Below are 19679 nucleotides of genomic sequence, written 5' to 3'. Positions count from 1 at the left end.
AACTGTTGGGTCGTCCTCTCAGAAAAATAACTTTCCCTCTTTGTTTTCTGTTTGGTTTGGATATTTTTCCAGCCGTGTTGTCGCTCTGCCACAGAGTCTTTGAGAGGACGAGCCTCCTTCTGCGTTCAAGGACGAGGTCAAAGGTCAGATTTTATCGTCCGTCATCTCCAGGAACTGAGCGTACACGTCTCTGGAGCACTCCCCCTTCTGGTTAAACAGGAATTTGTAGTAGCTTCCGTCGGCACAAATGGCTGGAAGAAAAAAGAACAATTAAGCCAAAACACAAAGAAAGACCATTTAAATAAAGTTAGAGCTCTAAAATCACTAAAGTCATCCTTAAAGATACAACATCGAATCAGTTTTATTTCATACTACGAAGAAACGGTAAATAAATCATTGTTTGTGATTGATGACATTGGCTAGCAGTCTTACAATACCAGTCTGTACCACAAGGTGGTGTAGTGAGTCACTCCTCTGTTGTTCATAAACACAATGCATCACATTTCAATAAAGTGAATTCTCTAAATGGCAAAAGGTAAAATTCCTCAAAAGGTTAAAAACTGTTACTATAACTAAAAATGATAAAGGGGAAAAAAAACATGCTACGTTTGGCGAGACTGCGAGTACGGCTAAAACAGCTAATAAGGCTTACATGACTAATAAAGCACAGATAGCTAAAACTACTCACAGAGCTGAATAACAATACTGAAAACAGTAAGAATGTGTTTCATTAGAACTAATGTGACTTTTCTCAGATTGTTCTAGTGAAGAGGTGTGTGTGTGTGTGTGTGTGTGTGTGTGTGTGTGTGTGTGTGTGTGTGTGTGTGTGTGTGTGTGTGTGTGTGTGTGTGTGCGTGTGTGTGTCTGGACATCACTGCCTTGGATATCAGCTCAAATTCTTAATATTACATAATGTGGATTGTTAGGATCGTGCTTCACTTTCCGGTGTTTCGGTTTCACTGGTGCCCCTGTTAACTGGTGAGTTCTGCCCCCAGCCGTCAGCGACAGCTGATGTTAAAATATGACAAACAAACAGGACGATAATTTAAACTTGAATGGAAATGGCTAAATGGTCGGTCAGGTTTTTAACATCTGCTGTGAAAAGGGACACTCGAGGAAGCCGGTCACCAGTTAACAGGTCACTCCCAGTACTCATAGCGGGTCACTCCGTCCAGCTTCCTCTGAACCCTCTGGTTGGCCACCAGACAAAGAAACGCCTGCACATCATAGTTGCTCCACAGGGTTTATTTCTGTGCCTCTATCTCTGTGAGCGTTTTTGTTGTGATCAGGTTCAAAAATGGCGGGGGGGAATGAGCCGCCCTGCTGACTCATCTGTGGCGTCACGGGCCGCCTAATCAGCGGCATGCCGTCTGCCGACGTCACATTTTCTACTCGCCTCAACTCGCTTGGAACCTCGGCTGTGCAGGTATCACAAAAGTACTTGGTACCAGGTACAAACATGAAGTGGAAAAAAAACCTAAGAGGCGAGCCGATTGCAGTAGAGTCGGGCCGAGCAGGTACTAGTAGAAAAGCACCACATGACGGCGTTGGGCTCCGTCCCTGTGGTTCTGCATGTGTGTGTGTGTGTCTCTTTGAGTGTGTCTGTCTCTGTGTCTCTCCGAGTGTCTGTCCCACCTATGACGGCGTTGGGCTCGGTCCCGAAGGCGCACACGCAGGGCGATCCTGAGGGGACCTGGAACTTGGAGAAGCTCCACTTGGAGCTGAAGTATTTCGGGAGGAAGCTGGCTGAGGCCAGGCTGCACAGAGAGAGGAAGACGCACGGTACACACACGTTACACACACACACACACATTCCAGTGCCCTCTGAGTCACCGTGACGACCGCCTCCACGTGTCTCACCTGGACTGCTTGTTCCTTTTGGGGTCCTCTGCAGCGAAGATGTGCACGGTGCCGTGGTCACTGGACACGCAGATCAGGGAAGCGTCTTGGTTGAAATTAATGCTGCAGCGCAAACGAGGTCATTTTAACATCGTTGTTGTTCAACAACATTTTCATTTCGCTTCCTTTAAGTCATATCACGAGGTTTTAATGTTACCAAACACCAAAAACATTTCTTTACACAGAAAAACAACATTTTAAACATTTTAACAAACCCTCATTCAAGCCACTGCAGCACGTTTTAAATCTTAATCATTTTAGCACTTTGAGCCTTTATAGCAATGTTCGCATTTTGACCGTTTTTAGCCTCGTTAGCAGCTTTAGCCTTATTAGCAATTTTAGCCTTGTAACAGTTTTTAAGCTTCATTAGCAACTTTGTTAGTTTGAAAGAAACAGGAAGTGAAAATCAAGTTGCAAAATATGAGCAGTTCTTCGATAAGCCAGATGAAATGACGATTAAAATCGTCATTTCATCAATGTTCTGTTGTTTCTAATGAGAATCAGAATGAATGAATCGGAACTCGTTATTCCCTCCACATGCATCATTACCGTTTGAAATAAAAGAAAAATCACTACGTGAGTTGCTTGCGTACCATCTTGTGATAGACTGGATTTACAGCCTGCTGGCCTTGTTGGGATTCTGTCACATTTGTTAAGTATTTGAGTCTTCTGGAGGTTTCAAAGTGAGCTTAATGTACAGATGAGGTACTAGCAGAAACGTTGAAGGGCGGCGACGGTGCAGGATCTACAGTCGTGTGACGGACCACATGTGAACCTCCTTCCAGGAAATGCTCAACACTCACCAATAAATGTTGGCGGCCTGCGAGCCTCGTCTCAGCTCCTGTATGAGCTGTCCTGCAGACGTGTCGAAGATCCGGATCAGAGTCCCCTACGGACACAAAACACTCCATTAGCTTCAGAAGCAGAAAACATGAAGAGCCTTCCCTTTCTTAAGCAGTTCCTCCAGGAAATAGCAATTTTTTTCTGCCACAGTCGATCAAATTTGAAAAAGATTTGCTTAATTTATTGCACTTATTCGACTTTATAGCATCACACCAAGACACACTGGGTTACAGTTTGGAGATATGCATGACAATCAACTCTAAAATGTTTCGCTGGTGTGGAAAACAAGCAAAAAGTTCTAAAATAGACTTTTTTTCCCCACTAAAAACAAGAAGCTGGGCGTGACACCAGCATTTAGCTGCTTGACGGTGCTAATGAAGAAGACAGGAGCACCTTCTCCGACGCTGTCGCTATCCTGGTGCCCTGCAAGTTGAGGGCGATACAGCACAGCGCCCCCTCGTGGGCGGGGATGTCCACGGGGGGCTTCTCGGTGTTGGCCAGGTCCACGATCTGCACGTGGCCCGAGTGCGTGCCGGGGAACGCCAGCAGCGAGTTGTTGCTGTTCGGACACAGCACACACAGACCTGACGAGGAAAGGCCCGTCGGGGTTTAAGGTCATAAAGACATCTCTGAAGAATGCGACCATTTTTACAAGACACACATGGATGACGAGCGAGCTGACCTTTGGGGTTGTAGCAGGTCTCAAACACGTGCAGCTGATGGGGGTTGTGGGTGAAAGTGAACACTTTGATCATGGAGTCCAGGACCACCACGATCCTGAGGGTCAAACAGAGCCCAGGTGTAAAGAAATGTCTGCTAACAGCTGAAACGAAGCTGGAAAACTTCAGAAGAGACGTCTGGAAAACCTGTCCCGCCGAAGCTTCACCGCCTTCACTTCTGTTGAGAACTCGATCTCGATGACGGTCTTCTTCTTCAGATCGTCCCAGATCATCACTGTGGCACGGAAAGAGCCGGAGAGAGAGAGAGAGAGAGAGAGAGAGAGAGAGAGAGAGAGAGAGAGAGAGAGAGAGAGAGAGAGAGAGAGAGAGAGAGAGAGAGAGAGAGAGAGAGAGAGATACCACGATCAATACCACCACAGCTTGAGCATGCAGGGTTGTGGAAGAATCACGGAAAGGTCTACGGACCCTCCTATGAACTTTATAAACGTTATATGAAAACTTTACAACAGCAAAACTCAAATAATCCCAAGAAGAAAGTCGCTTTCGCTTCAGTAACCACCAGGTTATTAGTTACCTGTACAATTTATGTAAAATAATCGCACTTCGGCCCCGTTTACACAAGCTTTCAAGTGAAACCGCATCGTTTTCTGTTTACATGGCAACGTTTTGAAAACAATGGCAGTTTCTACGGAAATGGCAGAGTTGTAGCGAATTTAGTTTGAAGGTTGGGCCACTAGTGGGTGCTGTTTGTTTTTGTAATAAAATCACATAAAATTATTATTAAATTTCAAGACCTCATTAAACAGATGTTACCAAAGAGACTGATGAATTAATACGAGTGTGGCGCCCCCCGCTGGGCCCCTAAAGAACTATGCTAACGACATGCTAACTAATTCAACTACTTTATTTTGTTGGGAAAGTTCTCTTGAGTCAGCAGCCACCTACCTTTGTTGGTGGGGTATTTGGGCTTCTTGCCTCCTCCCACCAGAGCTAAATAGTTACACCTGAAGAGCATCTCCACATGGCCGACCCCACCCTCCAGGAACTCTGCAAACACCGGTGAGACCAGACGTTAGTTCAGGACCACCAGGAATGGTTCACAGCAAAAACAAGCCTCGGTCGTTTTAAGAAGTATCTAAAGATTGGTAGGACTGAGAGTGTAGCGAGAGCCGTGTAACTACCTGCTGCCAGTCAGCAGGTAGTTAGTCATGGCCTTGACGTTTTGTTTTGGTATGCTACATTTTTGTTTTTCAAGTCTTTCCATGAAAATTCCATTTTAAATATTTCAAATTTCAAAAAGACACAATTTCAAACAAGATAAGTGTTTTTGACTTACTTACTTACGTATGTGTGTGTGTGTGTGTGTGTGTGTGTGTCACCTTGCTTCTCCTTCTCTTTCAGAGGATCTGTGTTGTAAACCCTGAATCCGTTCTCCATCCCACAGGCGAAACATCCTGAACACAAATTCAATAAAACTTCAAAATGTCCCATCTAGACACATCTGCACCGCTACTCATTTATTAGTTTCTTCAAAAGAAATACTATTTGATGGCCTCAAATTAGTATTTTGTGACCTAAAATTAAAGTTGTTTCGGATGTCCTGTCTGGGGCTCCGTACCTTACAGAGAAAAATTTTGTTCTTGTGTCTATTTGTTTATTCTAGTCTCTTTCATTTTCTATCTTTAAGTTGTTCTTCATATATGAACTTGGATTTTGTGATGCTGGACTATTGACGAGCAGATTTAAGTGGACACACCCTGAGTTTTGTGGCGAATGCTGACACACTTCCACAGATCTCCACAGGAAGTGGATCGTGAGCTGCATCGGGAGATCACGTGAGCTCTCTGAAGGTTGTGATCCGTCATCTTTCAAGTTCAGACGTTGATGGGCACACTGAGATTTGGGCTAAATGCTGACACACTTCTAAAGATCGCCACAGGGGAAAGCGGAAGTAGATCCCAGCTATCACAAGAGGTCATGTGAGGTCTCTGATGGCGTACACCTGTCACCCACACTCCCACCTGGGAAAACTCCTTCAAACTTACCCAAAATAAATTTTTTAAACAGGATTTCAATCAGATAAGGTTATTAAAATTAAAAAAAAAACGGGACAAATTCAGGCCTATGGCTCGTTTGTGTGGGAGGGGAGTCACTAAAGACACGGCTCTGCATCGGCATCTGTGTGGTGCAGATGAACAAATGTGGTGGTAAAATCAAGTTTTGAGCAGCTGAAGTAGAAATAAAGTAAATAAAACTCAAGAAAGCGTTCAGTGAGAAGAGCCAACTGTTAGCTTTGATAGCCCAGCTCATGTTAGCATTACGGCTAACTTCACCTCTATTCCGCCTTTATTTTTGTTTTGAAGCATTTCAGTTTGAACTGTATTCATGCTATTTTAGTGAAAAGCACATTCTCCTTTTAACTTTTCAAACGTCGCATGTTCTCGTATATTTGTTAGTTATCTGACAGCAGCTAACGCTAGCTAAAAACAAACCCGCAGCAGCTAACGTCTTTAACTCAAATCTGAATTAAATCCAACGTTAGCCGCTTTAATTTAACATTTCCAGAGCGGAAATTACACTAAATACGCATGCTTGGTCTGGGGAATGGTGAATCAACCGATGTTACACAAGGTTATGTTTAATTTATTCTATTGGGAAACGTCTGGTTAGCGTCGTTTAGCTTTAGCATCAGAGAAAAACAAACTCACCGTGATCCTGGTTAAAGCCGGCGTATAGCAGCCCGTTACCGTGAGGGTTAGACGGCAGTAAATTCATCCTTGTGCCAAAGAGAGCCAACACGAAAATCAAACAAAAGAACACAAGGGGAGAATAATCCAGGTAAACCCGACCAGCTAACCGGCCACCATTCCTCCTCCTCCTCCCGCAGAGTGCGCTGGACAGTGGGAAGGAAGCGCAGCGGCGGCTGGTTCCTGCCGGCGGAGAGAACGGGAAGAGCGGCAGAAAGCTCCTATGTACTGGCGGAGAGAGCCGCACAGAGCGCCGTGATGACTGCTTCGCTTCCTTTTTCGTTTTTGTATCCGCTGGTGGTAAATAAACCGATTAAATCCTTATTCCGAGCATGATGCGTGTTGTTCTATATTTTCAAAATTTGTGGGGTATTTGCGCCGTTTAGCCCCAGTGGCCTAATGGATAAGGCACTGGCCTCCTAAGCCAGGGATTGTGGGTTCGAGTCCCATCTGGGGTGAGACGACTTTTGACTTTTAAATGAAAACGCCTAATTTTTAAGTTTTCATTTCAGAAGAGTTCAGTGTTTAAATGACGTTTTGAAAACGACTTATGACAATTTGCAACAAAAACATTCTAACAGACAGTTAAGAGCTATCAATCAATTAAACCCACAAGAAAAGAATATATCATATATTCATTGCAATGTCAAGAAATTGATTATACATTTCGCAAGACTAAACTGCGATGAATAACTTTTGTGTATTCAGTTTGAAATGATAAATTTGACGTTTGAATATGCAAAAATTTGTGCTCAATTAAAAAAACATGCAAATAGCAAATTAAAATAATTAAATAACTGACGGTTACTATATTTGAACAAACAAATCTTAGGGACATAAACATCATTCCAGTGTTTGAATTTTTCGCAATTAACAATACTAAACATCACATGTTTGCTTGAGTAATGTCACAATAATTGTGAATCAATTGTGATTAGTAGCTCTTTTCTTTCATAATAAAAATTCTAAAGAAGCATAGAATGGATGTACGGACACAAAATGTCTTGCACTTTTTGAATGTGCAAAAATTAAACATTTGAGATATTTGAGATCATCATTTTAAAAAGCTGTCAATTCCACAATATTTGTTTTGATTGATACTGGGTTAAATTATCTTCCTTGTGTCATACAATGTAGCAATAAATACATCAGCATAAAACATCCATATTACAAAATTCTGATTTAAACAGGTTTGAACTGATTATGAATGATTCATCCTAATTAATATAGATGCTGTGAGAGTCTTAGCTAACTTTAACTAACTGGGAAAACTGCAATAGCAATATTATGATGAATTCAAATGCGTAGATGTTGACATTTTTGTGCTGGGGGATTTGTTCTTCTACATAATAGTGCTCTTTCTCTTGTCCCTAAATTCCACCAGTTGAGACTGGACACAAAGAAAAAAAAAAATGCTCCGACAAAAACATTCAACAACAATTAAAGGACTCTTCAAATCCAATGTTCAATTTATTCAGAGAAAAAAAAACAATTCCCAGTGGAATTAAAGTTGATAACTTTCAGACATACAAATCTTGCGCAGAACTACAGCAACAACATTCCTGTAAAAAATACAAAGTTACATTATATCTTCTTTTTTTTTGATGAACTATATTACAGAGTTCCTACAATCCACACTGTAGCAGCTGTACGGAAAGCAAAGAGCCCAACGCCTTTTCACAAAAAAAAAAAAAAAAAGTCCTTAACTGGGACAACCAGTTGTCTTTAAATCCAGGACCTGATCAGCGTTTGCGAATGATGACCGATCCTACAACGAAATAAGTGTGGGTCTGCTCGGACGGGTGGACTGGGCGTTAAGCGTGTTGTCGTGACCAGCTAGGAGTGCACCAGCCTGCGGTGTCTCTTGAGCCCGTGCAGGCTGGAGAAGCCCTTGCTGCACACGGTGCAGACGTATGGCCGCTCTCCCGTGTGCGTCCTCATGTGCAGCGTGAGGAAGCAGGACTGGACGAAGCCCTTCTCGCAGACGTTGCACTTAAACGGCCTCTCGCCGGTGTGGTACCTCCGGTGGATCTTCAGCTCGGCGGACGAGCGGAACGACTTGTCGCAGTCGTCACACTTGTAGGGCCGCTCTCCCGTGTGGATCAGCGTGTGCCGGACCAGCGCGTCCTTGCCAAAGAAGCCCTTCCCACAGTGCTCGCAGGGGAAGCGCATGCCCTTGTGGTGGAAGTTGTCATGCTTCAGGAGACACCTCCTGGAAGTGAAGGACTTGCCGCACTGGGTGCAGGTGAAGGTGGGCAGTGGCCTCGTGGTTATGGGCTCGCCAGCGTGGTGCACGCGTTCCACGTGCCTTGTCAGCGTGACGCCGTGCCGGAACTTCTTGCCACACTCCCAGCAGAGGAAGGGGTAGGCCTTGGTGTGCTTCTTCTGGTGCTCCTGCAGGTCAGAGTAGGAGCGGAACCTCTTGCTGCAGTGCGAGCACTGGAATGGCTGGTAGCCGGTGTGCTTCCACTCGTGCCTGATGAAGCGCTTCAGGCTGGCGAAGGTCGTCTCGCAGTGGGTGCAGGTGTACGGCTCTGTCGGGTTGTGCACGTCGATGTAGTGCTTGTGCAGCGACTTGAACACGGGGAAGTTCTCCTCGCAGCGGTTGCACTGGAAAGGCGTGTGCGACTCCTTGTGCATGGCGAGCGCCTCCGAGTCCCGCACCAGCTTCATGCACACCTCGCAGTACAGCGGGTTGTGTGTCTGCTTGTGTGCATCCAGAGTCGACTTGAACTTGAAGGCCTTGTCGCAATCGTTGCAGCGGAAGCAGTGTTTGACGTCGTCAGGCTTTTCTGGATCCACCTGCTGCTCCGTGTAGCAGATGTTCCTCAGGTGGTACCTGAAGGTCTGTTTGCACTTGAACTCAACGCTGCAGTGTGGACAGTAGAAGGGGCCCTCGCCGTCTTTGGAGGCGAGGTAGTCAGGGTCCTGGTTGGGGTTCTCCAACAGCTGCTCTTCGCCGGTCATCTCGCACTGAACCCCACTGGACGACTGCTCGCCCCCCTCTTCTCCAGACTCTGGCGCCTTGGGTTTCTGGCCCGGCCGCCCTTCGGTGAATGTCACACATCGGTGTATCTGCAGGTAGCGCAGACTCTTGTAGGACCGCTGACATGCGGGACAGGTGTACTGCTGCTCATCTGCGTGCTGGCTCATGTGGCGCTCTAAGAACTTGGATTGAGACACGACTTTGCCGCAGACTTTGCACGTCCTGTCGTCCAGGTCGCCGCTTTTCCCTAAACTGTGGGACCCTGGCGACGCTTTGCTGTTGGAGCTTTCCTGCGTCTTGCCGGTTTTCCTCCACTGAGACAAGTACCGTTTCATCTTAAGTCCCCGGTTCTTTCGTACCGGCCGCTCCCACGGCACATCTTGGTCCTCGTTCGTGACCTTCGCTCTGCTCTCCACCTCGAAGTCTTTATCCACGGGCTGCTTTTTCTTTCTGCCACGTCTCTTGGGTGTCTTCTCCACACCATCTAGCATCGTCACCTGTCCGTCCTCCCCGATTATCAGCGTCCCCGCTTGACTGTCATCTGCTGCCTCGCTGGCTTCCGCAGGGTCCGTGACCACCACGCTGACAATTTCTGATTTGACGTCCCCGCTGATGCCGAACCACTGCGTCTGAACACACTCTTCCGACTGCCCGCTGCCCTCCACATACAGCTCTTTGTTCTCCGACTCCACCTCCATCTCAGTGCAGACAGTGTACACAAGGCCGCTATCTGCGTCCGGTTCAGTTTGCTCGTTGACGATCACAACTCGCTCCACGGGAGGGAGGCACAGCGCCGACAAGATCCCACTCTCCACAACGTACGACTCTGAAAGGAAGAAAAGCTATCAGGATGAGCCTGACTAAAATCTAAGTTTGATAAGGAATCGGATATGGCAATTGTAGAAATTGCAATCCGGTGGGCTGAAGAAAAAAAATCTACGAAGAGGGTTCAGTTAAATTTTGATTAGAGGGTATATGGTTATTACTTTAACTACTGATAAATTCTACAAAATAAAATTTGATAATGTTCTTTAAGCTTGTGATTAAAGCTTCAAATCTCTCCTAAAAGACACAATGTATTCAGTGAATGATGTTTTAACTGTGAAACCTTGCCCGTTTAAGTTTCCCTTTTTAAAAGCAGTTTTAGTTAAAGCTAAACATCCTCAGCACACACAGACCAGGATACAGGACAACACTGTGCTCACCGATGTCATCCAGCTGGCTGAGATCTTTCTGAGAGTCCAGCAGGACCTTGAGCTCCTGTGGCTGAGTGAAATTCTCCATGCAATCATTCAGGACCGACGAGGCATCGCTGAGCAACGAAGCGATCTGACACAAAAAAAAAAGAAAGAAAGAAAGAAGAGAAAACTGACGTTTAGCAGCAAACTTTTAAAAGCGACTCCACTTCTGCATTTTAAATGAAAATCGTCTGTGTACCTGTTGAAGTGATTGTGTAGGAAGAAGCTTTTCCAGTCGGGACAGAAACAACCACATCAGAGTCTGGATCGCTTTGTCGTAAGTGGGACCAAAGTCTCCAGGGAAAACATCCTGAAACACAAAGACGTCTGTCATTTAAAAACATCTCTCAGCAAATGTGTGTCGACATGAAGATACATCGATCGGAATTGACCTGGAAAAAGTTTCTTCTTTCGTCTGGATTTCTCAGCAGGTTTCGGACGAGGCCCAGAAAATGAGAGTCGGACGCGTCTTCAGTCTGCAACACGAGACGATTACCAGAAGTCAAGAGTTTCATTCTCATCTACTTCACAGAATCAGTGTGAATTTTCTCCACCGACTTGCTGTGTGCTGCTAGTTTGGTTCTCACTTGTAATCACTGGTTGACTTCTTGTTGGTCAAAATCAGTCTGTGATCATTTAAAAACAAAGCCATCATTCTCATTACTTACTGAACCTCTCTGACCCTGCAGCCTCGTTTTCCACTGGGCTGACCCTCAAGTTAGTTCATTCTGACATACTGGAAGAGAAAAATATTCCATCCAAGAATGTGATAAACTGATTTCACTGAGAACTTCCAGCAGGGAAATGTTCCTTCAGTGCAGAAACAAAAGGACAAAGTCAACCCAGAAACTAAACCTCCTGGCTGTGAAGACACATGTTTAGCGTATCAAAGTCTAATGGTTACAACAAGAGGATCCTCTGAAGGAGTAAACATTCTGACATGATCAAGCCTCACTGAACTTGACCAGCTTTAGCAGGATGCCAACACTCACCTCCGTGTTCCACAAAGAGCGCAGGTTCTGCATGCGGTCCAGATGAGGCTGAATCACCTGGAGGTCAGCGGTCTCCTCGGAGCGGCACAGCTCCAAGATGAGCTACAAAAGGGAGGACAGAGATTAAACCCACCAAATACTTCAGTGTGAAAACTGTAGTGATACAAAGCCTGCGTTACCCATCTTCTCTGCGCTCATGTGTGGTTTCATTACAAAAATGAAAAACAGCGACAACTGGCTTGGCCTGCTAACCACATCATTTTCAGCATTTCTGCGATGTAAACTGGGTCCAATTCGAAATATATTAACTAACCTCTGGTATCAACCAAGGCTTCTCTTGAAACCTCAATATTCAATCTCATACCCAAAACTAAATAAAACCATGTATTATGTAAAGTGAGTTTGTTTTTCAAAAGCATGTTTATCCTCCAAGATCAGTTCCTGTCTCGTCACATTCTTCTAATTTAAGTCATAAACCAACCATACATATACTATTTAGTTATATACATATAACAACACTTTTTGCACTTACCTCAATGAAGATTTGAAAATAGAAATGTATAACACCATCATGTTATCAAAAGGGATTAAGGATAGAAGATTTGATTGTTTTGATCAGAACTGGAATGAATCAGACACACTCAACTTAAAAAGAGGAGAAAAGAAATGATCAGCAGTATTTAATAGCAGTTTAGCCAGTGGACATTTGTCCAGATGAAGAGTCCAGAAGAGTATAGTCAGATTACGAAAACTGGTGAATCAATGATCAGACTGCCGGTAACTGACCCGTGCTCGTAGTCCCAGGATGAGCTCGGCTCGCTGCCTGCTGGAGAGGAGCTGCGGTACGGTCTCAGTGACCATGAACACGAACTCTTCCAGGAGTCCGTAGTCCGACACGATCTTCTGCTCCACCGTCTGCCAGATGGCAGCAGAGACCAGGCGGATGGGCGGGACCAGGAGGCGTAGAGTGGACAGGGGGAGAGAGGGACCTGGACACAGACACACAAGTCAATGCGTGTCATTTCAATGCGGGCAAGGACAGACCACTACTCACCCGATAGGAAATACTTTCATAAGAAGTACGTCCGCACAAACACAAGGAAAATGTCACCATCGGAGCTCTTTAGCTTCTTTACAAACAACAATCTCAACAAGGTGAGATATAGAACAAATAAGGCCCCAGATCAGAGCCAAGAGGAACCACATCTGGCATTTAATTCTGTTTCATGATTTGTAGCATCTAAATCAGTCTGGACTGAGCACTTATGGGTCATCTATGTTGCACAGTGTTAATGCTTGCCATAGTCCCATTTCCCACTCCCATTAAAATGCATCAATAATAATCCCAACTAAGCCTAATTTAACACACTCAACACTTCTCTGTTTTCACAACAGTGCTCAAAGCCACTGAAAATCCAACAGCTCTCAAGGTCGAACTTTTTGACAATGCCACAACTCTATGTGTAAACAGAGGAAAATGCAACATTCTGAAAATGCTTGGGCTCTGTCTCCATGTAGACGAGGGCAACACTGCTATTGCGCACTATGGCTGTAGTAAATAGTTCTTCTGCACTTGTGCAAGTAGATGGACATGACAACAATGGAGACCTCCATGGTGTGTTGACGACCCGTCTATAATCTCCTTCGACTTGATAGTTTCATAGTTAAGTCACCAAGAATCGTAACCTAACTTGATCATCTGTTTATACAAATGCCCATGTACTTACCATCGTAAACGTTTATAGGATATTGTTCTCGGTGTGTGGTTACATCACAAAAACAAATACCCACACGTGGCCGAACATGTTAACTACATTGCCATCAGCGTTTCTGTCATTTCTGTGTAAAGAGACATCTAATGTTGACAGCATCTAACTGTTGTTGTCAACATTGGAAAGGCCAACATTGCCTTCCTTAGAACCCTCTTATCGTCCCACTGGAGGGTTCCTGTGGGTTCTGTCCACCTATGTCACCAAAACTAACCAGAAATAAAGAAATATTAAAGCACAATTTGTCACATGAGTGTAACGGGTTTTATTTTCGTGACATACACATGACATGGCAACATACGTACAAACACCAAGTTGAGCAAAAGTCAAACAACTCGAGTGTATGTGCCCATAAAAGGCACAATGCAGACTTACCTATCCAAACACAATGCTGTGGTTCGCCTCAGTTTATTCTCGTATTAAAACATTTTCACAGATTTCCTGCCGTTAGCAAAACTAGCTTAGCAGTAGCAGTTAGCACATACGCGTCCGAGCGCTATAAAACTGCGGCTTATTAATGCATCTCGTTTAACATCACTACAAGTTTAAGGGTGAAAACAACCAGAGTCACCGATATCAGCCAGAAAGCTGTTTAAAAACGGCTTTATTCGAATAAAAGAGTTTATTTTTAACCTGAGACGACGACGATGCTCTTCCCGCGCGCGGGCTGCGGCCTATCTAAACAAACGGGTGTAGCAGAGGTTTCTCACCGGGTAAGTCACAGATGCCTCCGTCCATTCTGAGCGTTCACTGCCTGGACATCACCCCGTCAGGACACGCTCTGCCCGCTGCTACACGGACCTCTGAGCTCCGCACACGGAGATGTCTGACGTTTCTTAACGGCTCACCGGGGTTTCAATGCCGGTGTAGGTACCAGATCTGTCCGGGCTACCAGATCTTTCCGGGGCGGGGCTTGCGCATGCGCTTGAGCTAGCAGAGCTGTCCTGGGAAGGGCTTGAACCCGCGCGCGGTGATGACGTTTCACATTATGATTGGCTATGATAGCGTTTCGCATTTTAACTGGCTGCAAGTTTCTCAGTTTCTCCCGTCACAGTATGCCGCTAACATTAGCTTTCGCAGTTACCTTCGTAGCTCCGTGAAAAGCTAACAAGGCTGTGTGAGGTGAACATGACGCTACGAGTGGTTTTATGCCTCTGAATGTCCCGAAGCAGCAGTGATCTGTCTGGTATAACTTCAGGAGAGTCTGGTGGTGCTTCGTCTGATTTCATGAAGTGTCCTTTTTTTGCCCACTTAATGCTGTAAAGACCTGTGATGGGTGACAGTGACATTTAGTCTGTTTCTCATATCTCAAGCACGTGAAACAATAAACTGAGTGTTTTCCAAGACTGAAGATAAATATTGTGGCCACATGAATGAGAAGGAATGTACAGATATAATGTAGAGATAAGTGACTGTTTTCATTATATTTCCAAATACATACACAATATTATAATATTGGACATAGCGACAAAGGTGGAATTCTTATGAAAAAGTTTATCCATCTATCGCTCGATCGATCCAGCCCGTAATATACACTGCTCAAAAAAATTAAAGGAACAGTTTTTTATCACGGTATGGCATGAATTCAATTGCACTTTTCTGATAAGGTTTTGGTCAGGTACGTGGCAGAGGGGGTTGTTAATCAGTTTCAGCTGCATTGGTGTTGATGGAATTAACAACAGGTGCACTAGAGGGGCAACAACGAGATGGCCCCCAAAACAGGACTGGTTTTGCAGGTGGAGGCCATTTCAAGTTCCTCCCTCTTGATCTTTTTCAACAGTCATTATCACGACTGGGAGCATGAGGCGATTTCTTAACCCTCCTGAAGTTGCGCAGATTGTCCAACTCCTCCAGGATGGCACATCCATGCGTGCTGTTGCAAGAAGATTTGATGTGTCTCCCAGTTCAATCTCCAGAGCATGGAGGAGATTCCAGGAGACAGGCAGTTACTCTAGGAGAGCTGGACAGGGCCGTAGACGGTCCTCATCCCATCAGCAGGACCGATATCTGCTGCTTTGTGCAAGGAGGAACAGGTCGAGCACTGCCCGAGCCCTACAGAATGACCTCCAGCAGGCTACTGGTGTGAATGTCTCTGCCCAAACAGTCAGAAACAGACTTCACGAGGGTGGCCTCAGGGCACGACGTCCTGTAGTGTGCCCTGTGCTCACTGCTCAGCACCGTGGAGCTCGATTGGCATTTGCCATAGAACACCAGAATTGGCAAGTCCGCCACTGGTGCCCTGTGCTTTTCACAGATGAGAGCAGGTTTACCCTGAGCACCTGTGATAGACGTGAAAGGGTCTGGAGAAGCCAAGGAGAGCGCTATGCTGCCTGCAACATCATTCAGCATGACCCGTTCGGTGGTGGGTCAGTGATGGTCTGGGGAGGCATTTCCATGGAGGGACGAACAGACCTCTACAGGCTAGAGAACGGCAGTCTGACTGCCATTAGGTATCGGGATGAAATCCTTGCACCCATGGTCAGACCCTACGCTGGTGCAGTAGGTCCTGGGTTCCTCCTGGTCCACGACAATGCCCGGCCTCATGTGGCAAGAGCATGCAGACAGTATCTGGAGGATGAAGGAATTGACACAATTGAATGGCCCTCACGATCACCTGATCTAAACCCGATAGAACACCTCTGGGACATAATGTTTCGGTCCATCAGACGCCGCCAGGTTGCTCCTCAGACTTTACAGGAGCTCACTGATGCCCTTAGACAGATCTGGGAGGACATCCCACAAGACACCATCCGTCGTCTCATTAGGAGCATGCTGCGACGTTGTCAAGCATGCATACAAGCACGTGGGGGCCACACAAGATATTGAAAAGAATTTTGAGTTGCAGAAATTGAATTTAGGCAAAATGGACGAGCCTGCCACATCATTTTTTCACTTTGATTTTTGGGATGTCTATATACTGAGCCCTCTGTAGGCTGAAAGCTTTTATTTCCATCAAAAGATGTGGCATCCTTTTGTTCCTGAGACATTAAACTTTCTATATCAGTATAGATATCCAACATTTTTTTTTCACCATTGAAATCTGATGTGTTTTCAAAGTGTTCCTTTAATTTTTTTGAGCAGTGTAGTTTGTTTATATGTAGTTGCCGTCGTAGATCATATTGTGTGTGACGTCATTGACAGGCGCAGGCACGAACTCCGCCCGGACCGATCTGGTAGCCTGAGCGTCCTCTTCCGCCCGCTCAGGCAGTCCCACGAAGACAAGGTTGTCCCGCATGCTCCGACTCTGGAGATCGAGGATGGACTCCTTCATCTTCTTGTTGTCCTGCGTCAGCCCGGTCAGTCCTTTATTAAGTGACTTCACCTCGTCCCGAAGTCCCTGGTTCTCAGTGGTCAGTTCCACCACCTGCCGCTGGCTGAATTCCAGCGAGTCCCAGAGAGCCTGAAACTCGCGGTGGAGCACCTCGACCAGGGCGAGCCGGGCATCGAAGCTGGACAGCTTGGTGTTAATGCTGTCCAGGATGTCCTCGAACTGCTTGGACGGCGAGGAACTCATGGGTGGAGAACTCTCCGGACGGCTTCTTTTAGATGAAGCAGCTTGAGGCGTCTTTGGCATGACGAGACGGTCGTAGCACTCGTCCAAGTAAGCTTGAAGATCTTCGATGGTTTCTTCTTCCAGCGTTGTGGGTGATCTTAATTTTCCTTTTGTTATTTTGTTTTGTTTTGTTTTTTCCTTCCGTCTGACGGAAAAGTTTGGACTACAAGCAGGGTGCCGCCATGTTGGATTGCACTCGATGACGTCACACTCGAATTACTCACTGCGCATGTCGGAACTCTCAATCTCCCGGAACTCTCAATCTCCTAAAATTTTTAATGTATGTTGTTTATCTGGGGATTTATTGAAAGGACTGCATTTTACCAACAGTATTTATTTATCTGGAAAAAAGATCCACGTATTATAAGTAGTAGAACTATCAAATAAAATATGTATTTTCATTAAACGGTTGGTCTGCAATGATTTGCATTTGTCATGAACTCACATTTATTTATATTCAAAACTATACCATTAACATACTTGTTTGAACCCGTTCCTGAAAATATTTCAATCATCTCAGTCGTTTTACTTTTTATTGGATTGGTGTTAAAACTGCCAAATGCAAGATGTTGTTGAAAATGGTCTGAAATTTCCTCAGATGCAGACAAAAGACTCCTTCATGCTCGGTGAACTTTTTAGAAACTTCTTCTAGGGAGCAACATTTTCACCAACGTCACATTTGTCACCATGGAAACCAGTGGATTACAAGGTTATTGATCCACCAAACCGCTGCTTCCATCATCGGTCATGATTGCTTGAATTCCTTCATGTTTCAGTGTTTAGGTTAAATAATGTTCTGTTGGTTGCTGTTCTTTTCTGTTACTGGAACCTCACCGGAAGAGTGAGTGGGCCTGTGATTGGCTGAGAGCAGAGTGTGTGTGTGTGTGTGTGTGTGTGTGTGTGTGTGTGTGTGTGTGTGTGTGTGTGTGTGTGTGTGTGTGTGTGTGTGTGTGTGTGTGTGTGTGTGTGTGTGTGTGTCTCTTACCCATAAGTTCTCAACAACACTTGAGTCACACAAACATTCAGTTTTGGGTCTTTAAGTTCATTTTATTGACACACTTGAAATGAAAAAGCGTCAATTGTCAATATATGAAAAACAGTTAAATATTACAGATTGTTAATTCTAACATCCATGCTTAAAGAAGCCATGTTTCCCATTTCCACATAAGACTGTGAATGCAGCGCAGTATTGCCGAGTACAATGGCGCCAGCTGGTTGGCTGGCCAGGACGCCAGATTTTATTTAAGAATATCATTTAGTTGTGTATATGTACATGTAATATGTGTAACAATTATTAGTGTATTGTTTGTGGAACTACAGAAAGGCATTTTGTTTTTCTTCTGTAGTTTTCACATGTTTGATGATCGGTGTTTGATTATTGAGAGAAAAAAAATAAATCGACACAACACCCCTTTTGAAATTCTCTGTATCTTCAAATAACTCCACCGGAGGGGTGAAGAGTAAAGTGTGACCGGGGGTTCGGACCATGCGAGTCCTACTGTCATGCATGTGCTCTTGTGTGAATGACAATAACGGAGAAAGAGGCTATGAGGAGATGCGTGAACAGAGCAAAACCAGAACCTTTTTTTTTTTTCTTTAATCTTGACAGCCGCCACGATAGTATGGGAAACAACACTTTACAATCAAAAACGGCACCAACTGCCAACAGCAACGCCAATCCAATCCAGAGACAGAAAGAAAGAAAAAAACTAGCACTCACCCATCACTTGTAGATGAAATCCGTCCTGTGATCCTTTCTGATGACTCGCTCTATGAGGCTCCTAAAACCACTGCTATTCCATGTTCCGGTGTAGGTACCAGATCTGTCCGGTGTAGGTACCAGATCTGTCCGGGCTACCAGATCTGTCCGGGGCGGGGCTTGCGCGGGTTCAAGCCCTTCCCAGGACAGCTCTGCTAGCTCAAGCGCATGCGCAAGCCCCGCCCCGGACAGATCTGGTAGCCCGGACAGATCTGGTACCTACACCGGGCTACCAGATCTGTCCGGGGCGGGGCTTGCGCATGCGCTTGAGCTAGCAGAGCTGTCCTGGGAAGGGCTTGAACCCGCGCGCGGTGAAGACGTTTCACATTATGATTGGCTATGATAGCGTTTCGCATTTTAACTGGCTGCAAGTTTCTCCCGTCACAGTATGCAGCTAACATTAGCTTTCGCAGTTAGCTTCGTAGCTCCGTGTAAAGCTAACAAGGCTGTGTGAGGTGAACAGGACGCTACGAGTGGTTTTATGCCTCTGAATGTCCCGAAGCAGCAGTGATCTGTCTGCTTTAACTTCAGGAGAGTTTATGGAGAGTCTGGTGGTGCTTCGTCTGATTTCATGAAGTGTCCTTTTTTTTGCCCACTTAATGCTTTAAAGACCTGTGATGGGTGACAGTGACATTTAGTCTGTTTCTCATATCTCAAGCACGTGAAACAATGAACTGAGTGTTTTCCAAGACTGAAGATAAATATTGTGGCCACATGAATGAGAAGGAATGTACAGATATAACGTAGAGATAAGTGACTGTTTTCATTATATTTCCAAATACATACACAATATTATAATATTGGACATAGCGACAAAGGTAGAATTCTGATGAAAAAGTTTATCCATCTATCGCTCGATCGATCCAGCCCGTATTATAGTGTGTTTAGATGTAGTTGCCGTAGTAGATCATATTGTGTGTGACGTCGTTGACAGGCGCAGGCACGAACTCCGCCCGGACCGATCTGGTAGCCTGAGCGCATGCACAAGCCCCGCCCCGGACAGATCTGGTACCTACACCGGAGGAGCTTTGTGAGTCAACGGCTACCCGGAGGTCCGTTGAGATCAACAGTCCGACTACGAAGGTTCCGCTTGATGTGGCTTGTGGTTGACATGTATGCAACATGATGAACCGAAAAAGACGTTTGAACCCACAAAATGTACTGACATAGGATGACAATGTATATAGATTACGAAAACTGTGTTACATTAATG

The 19679-nt window shown here is 45.2% G+C and overlaps 2 protein-coding genes across 3 annotated transcripts; both read right to left on the bottom strand.

The window, feature by feature from the left end:
• wdr45b (WD repeat domain 45B) lies at nucleotides 1-6318 on the bottom strand. The gene is made up of 10 exons (XM_080473056.1): nucleotides 6131-6318; nucleotides 4802-4876; nucleotides 4368-4469; nucleotides 3609-3696; nucleotides 3425-3519; nucleotides 3136-3326; nucleotides 2703-2788; nucleotides 1861-1962; nucleotides 1636-1757; nucleotides 1-251 (listed from the first exon to the last, which is right to left on the bottom strand). The coding sequence occupies exons 1-10, from the start codon at nucleotides 6195-6197 to the stop codon at nucleotides 145-147; spliced, it is 1035 nt and encodes a 344-aa protein (XP_080329182.1). The 5' UTR covers nucleotides 6198-6318; the 3' UTR covers nucleotides 1-144.
• A 1282-nt stretch (nucleotides 6319-7600) lies between these two features.
• On the bottom strand, nucleotides 7601-18568 carry LOC308107477 (uncharacterized protein). 2 transcript variants are annotated; one of them, XM_080459816.1, is made up of 7 exons: nucleotides 18428-18568; nucleotides 12172-12374; nucleotides 11386-11487; nucleotides 10786-10869; nucleotides 10593-10703; nucleotides 10361-10484; nucleotides 7601-9981 (listed from the first exon to the last, which is right to left on the bottom strand). In XM_080459816.1, the coding sequence occupies exons 1-7, from the start codon at nucleotides 18429-18431 to the stop codon at nucleotides 8006-8008; spliced, it is 2604 nt and encodes an 867-aa protein (XP_080315942.1). In that variant the 5' UTR covers nucleotides 18432-18568; the 3' UTR covers nucleotides 7601-8005. The 2 variants fall into 2 exon arrangements, with proteins under 2 accessions (XP_080315942.1, XP_080315941.1); XM_080459815.1 differs by lacking the exon at nucleotides 18428-18568 and adding an exon at nucleotides 13865-14062.
• Between the last annotated feature and the right edge of the window lie 1111 nt (nucleotides 18569-19679).

The sequence above is a fragment of the Lipophrys pholis genome, assembly GCF_963383615.2.
Source record: "Lipophrys pholis genome assembly, chromosome: 1".
NCBI lineage: Eukaryota > Metazoa > Chordata > Actinopteri > Blenniiformes > Blenniidae > Lipophrys > Lipophrys pholis.
Note: the sequence above shows the minus strand (reverse complement) of the source record. Positions and strands in the feature narration are given on the sequence as shown.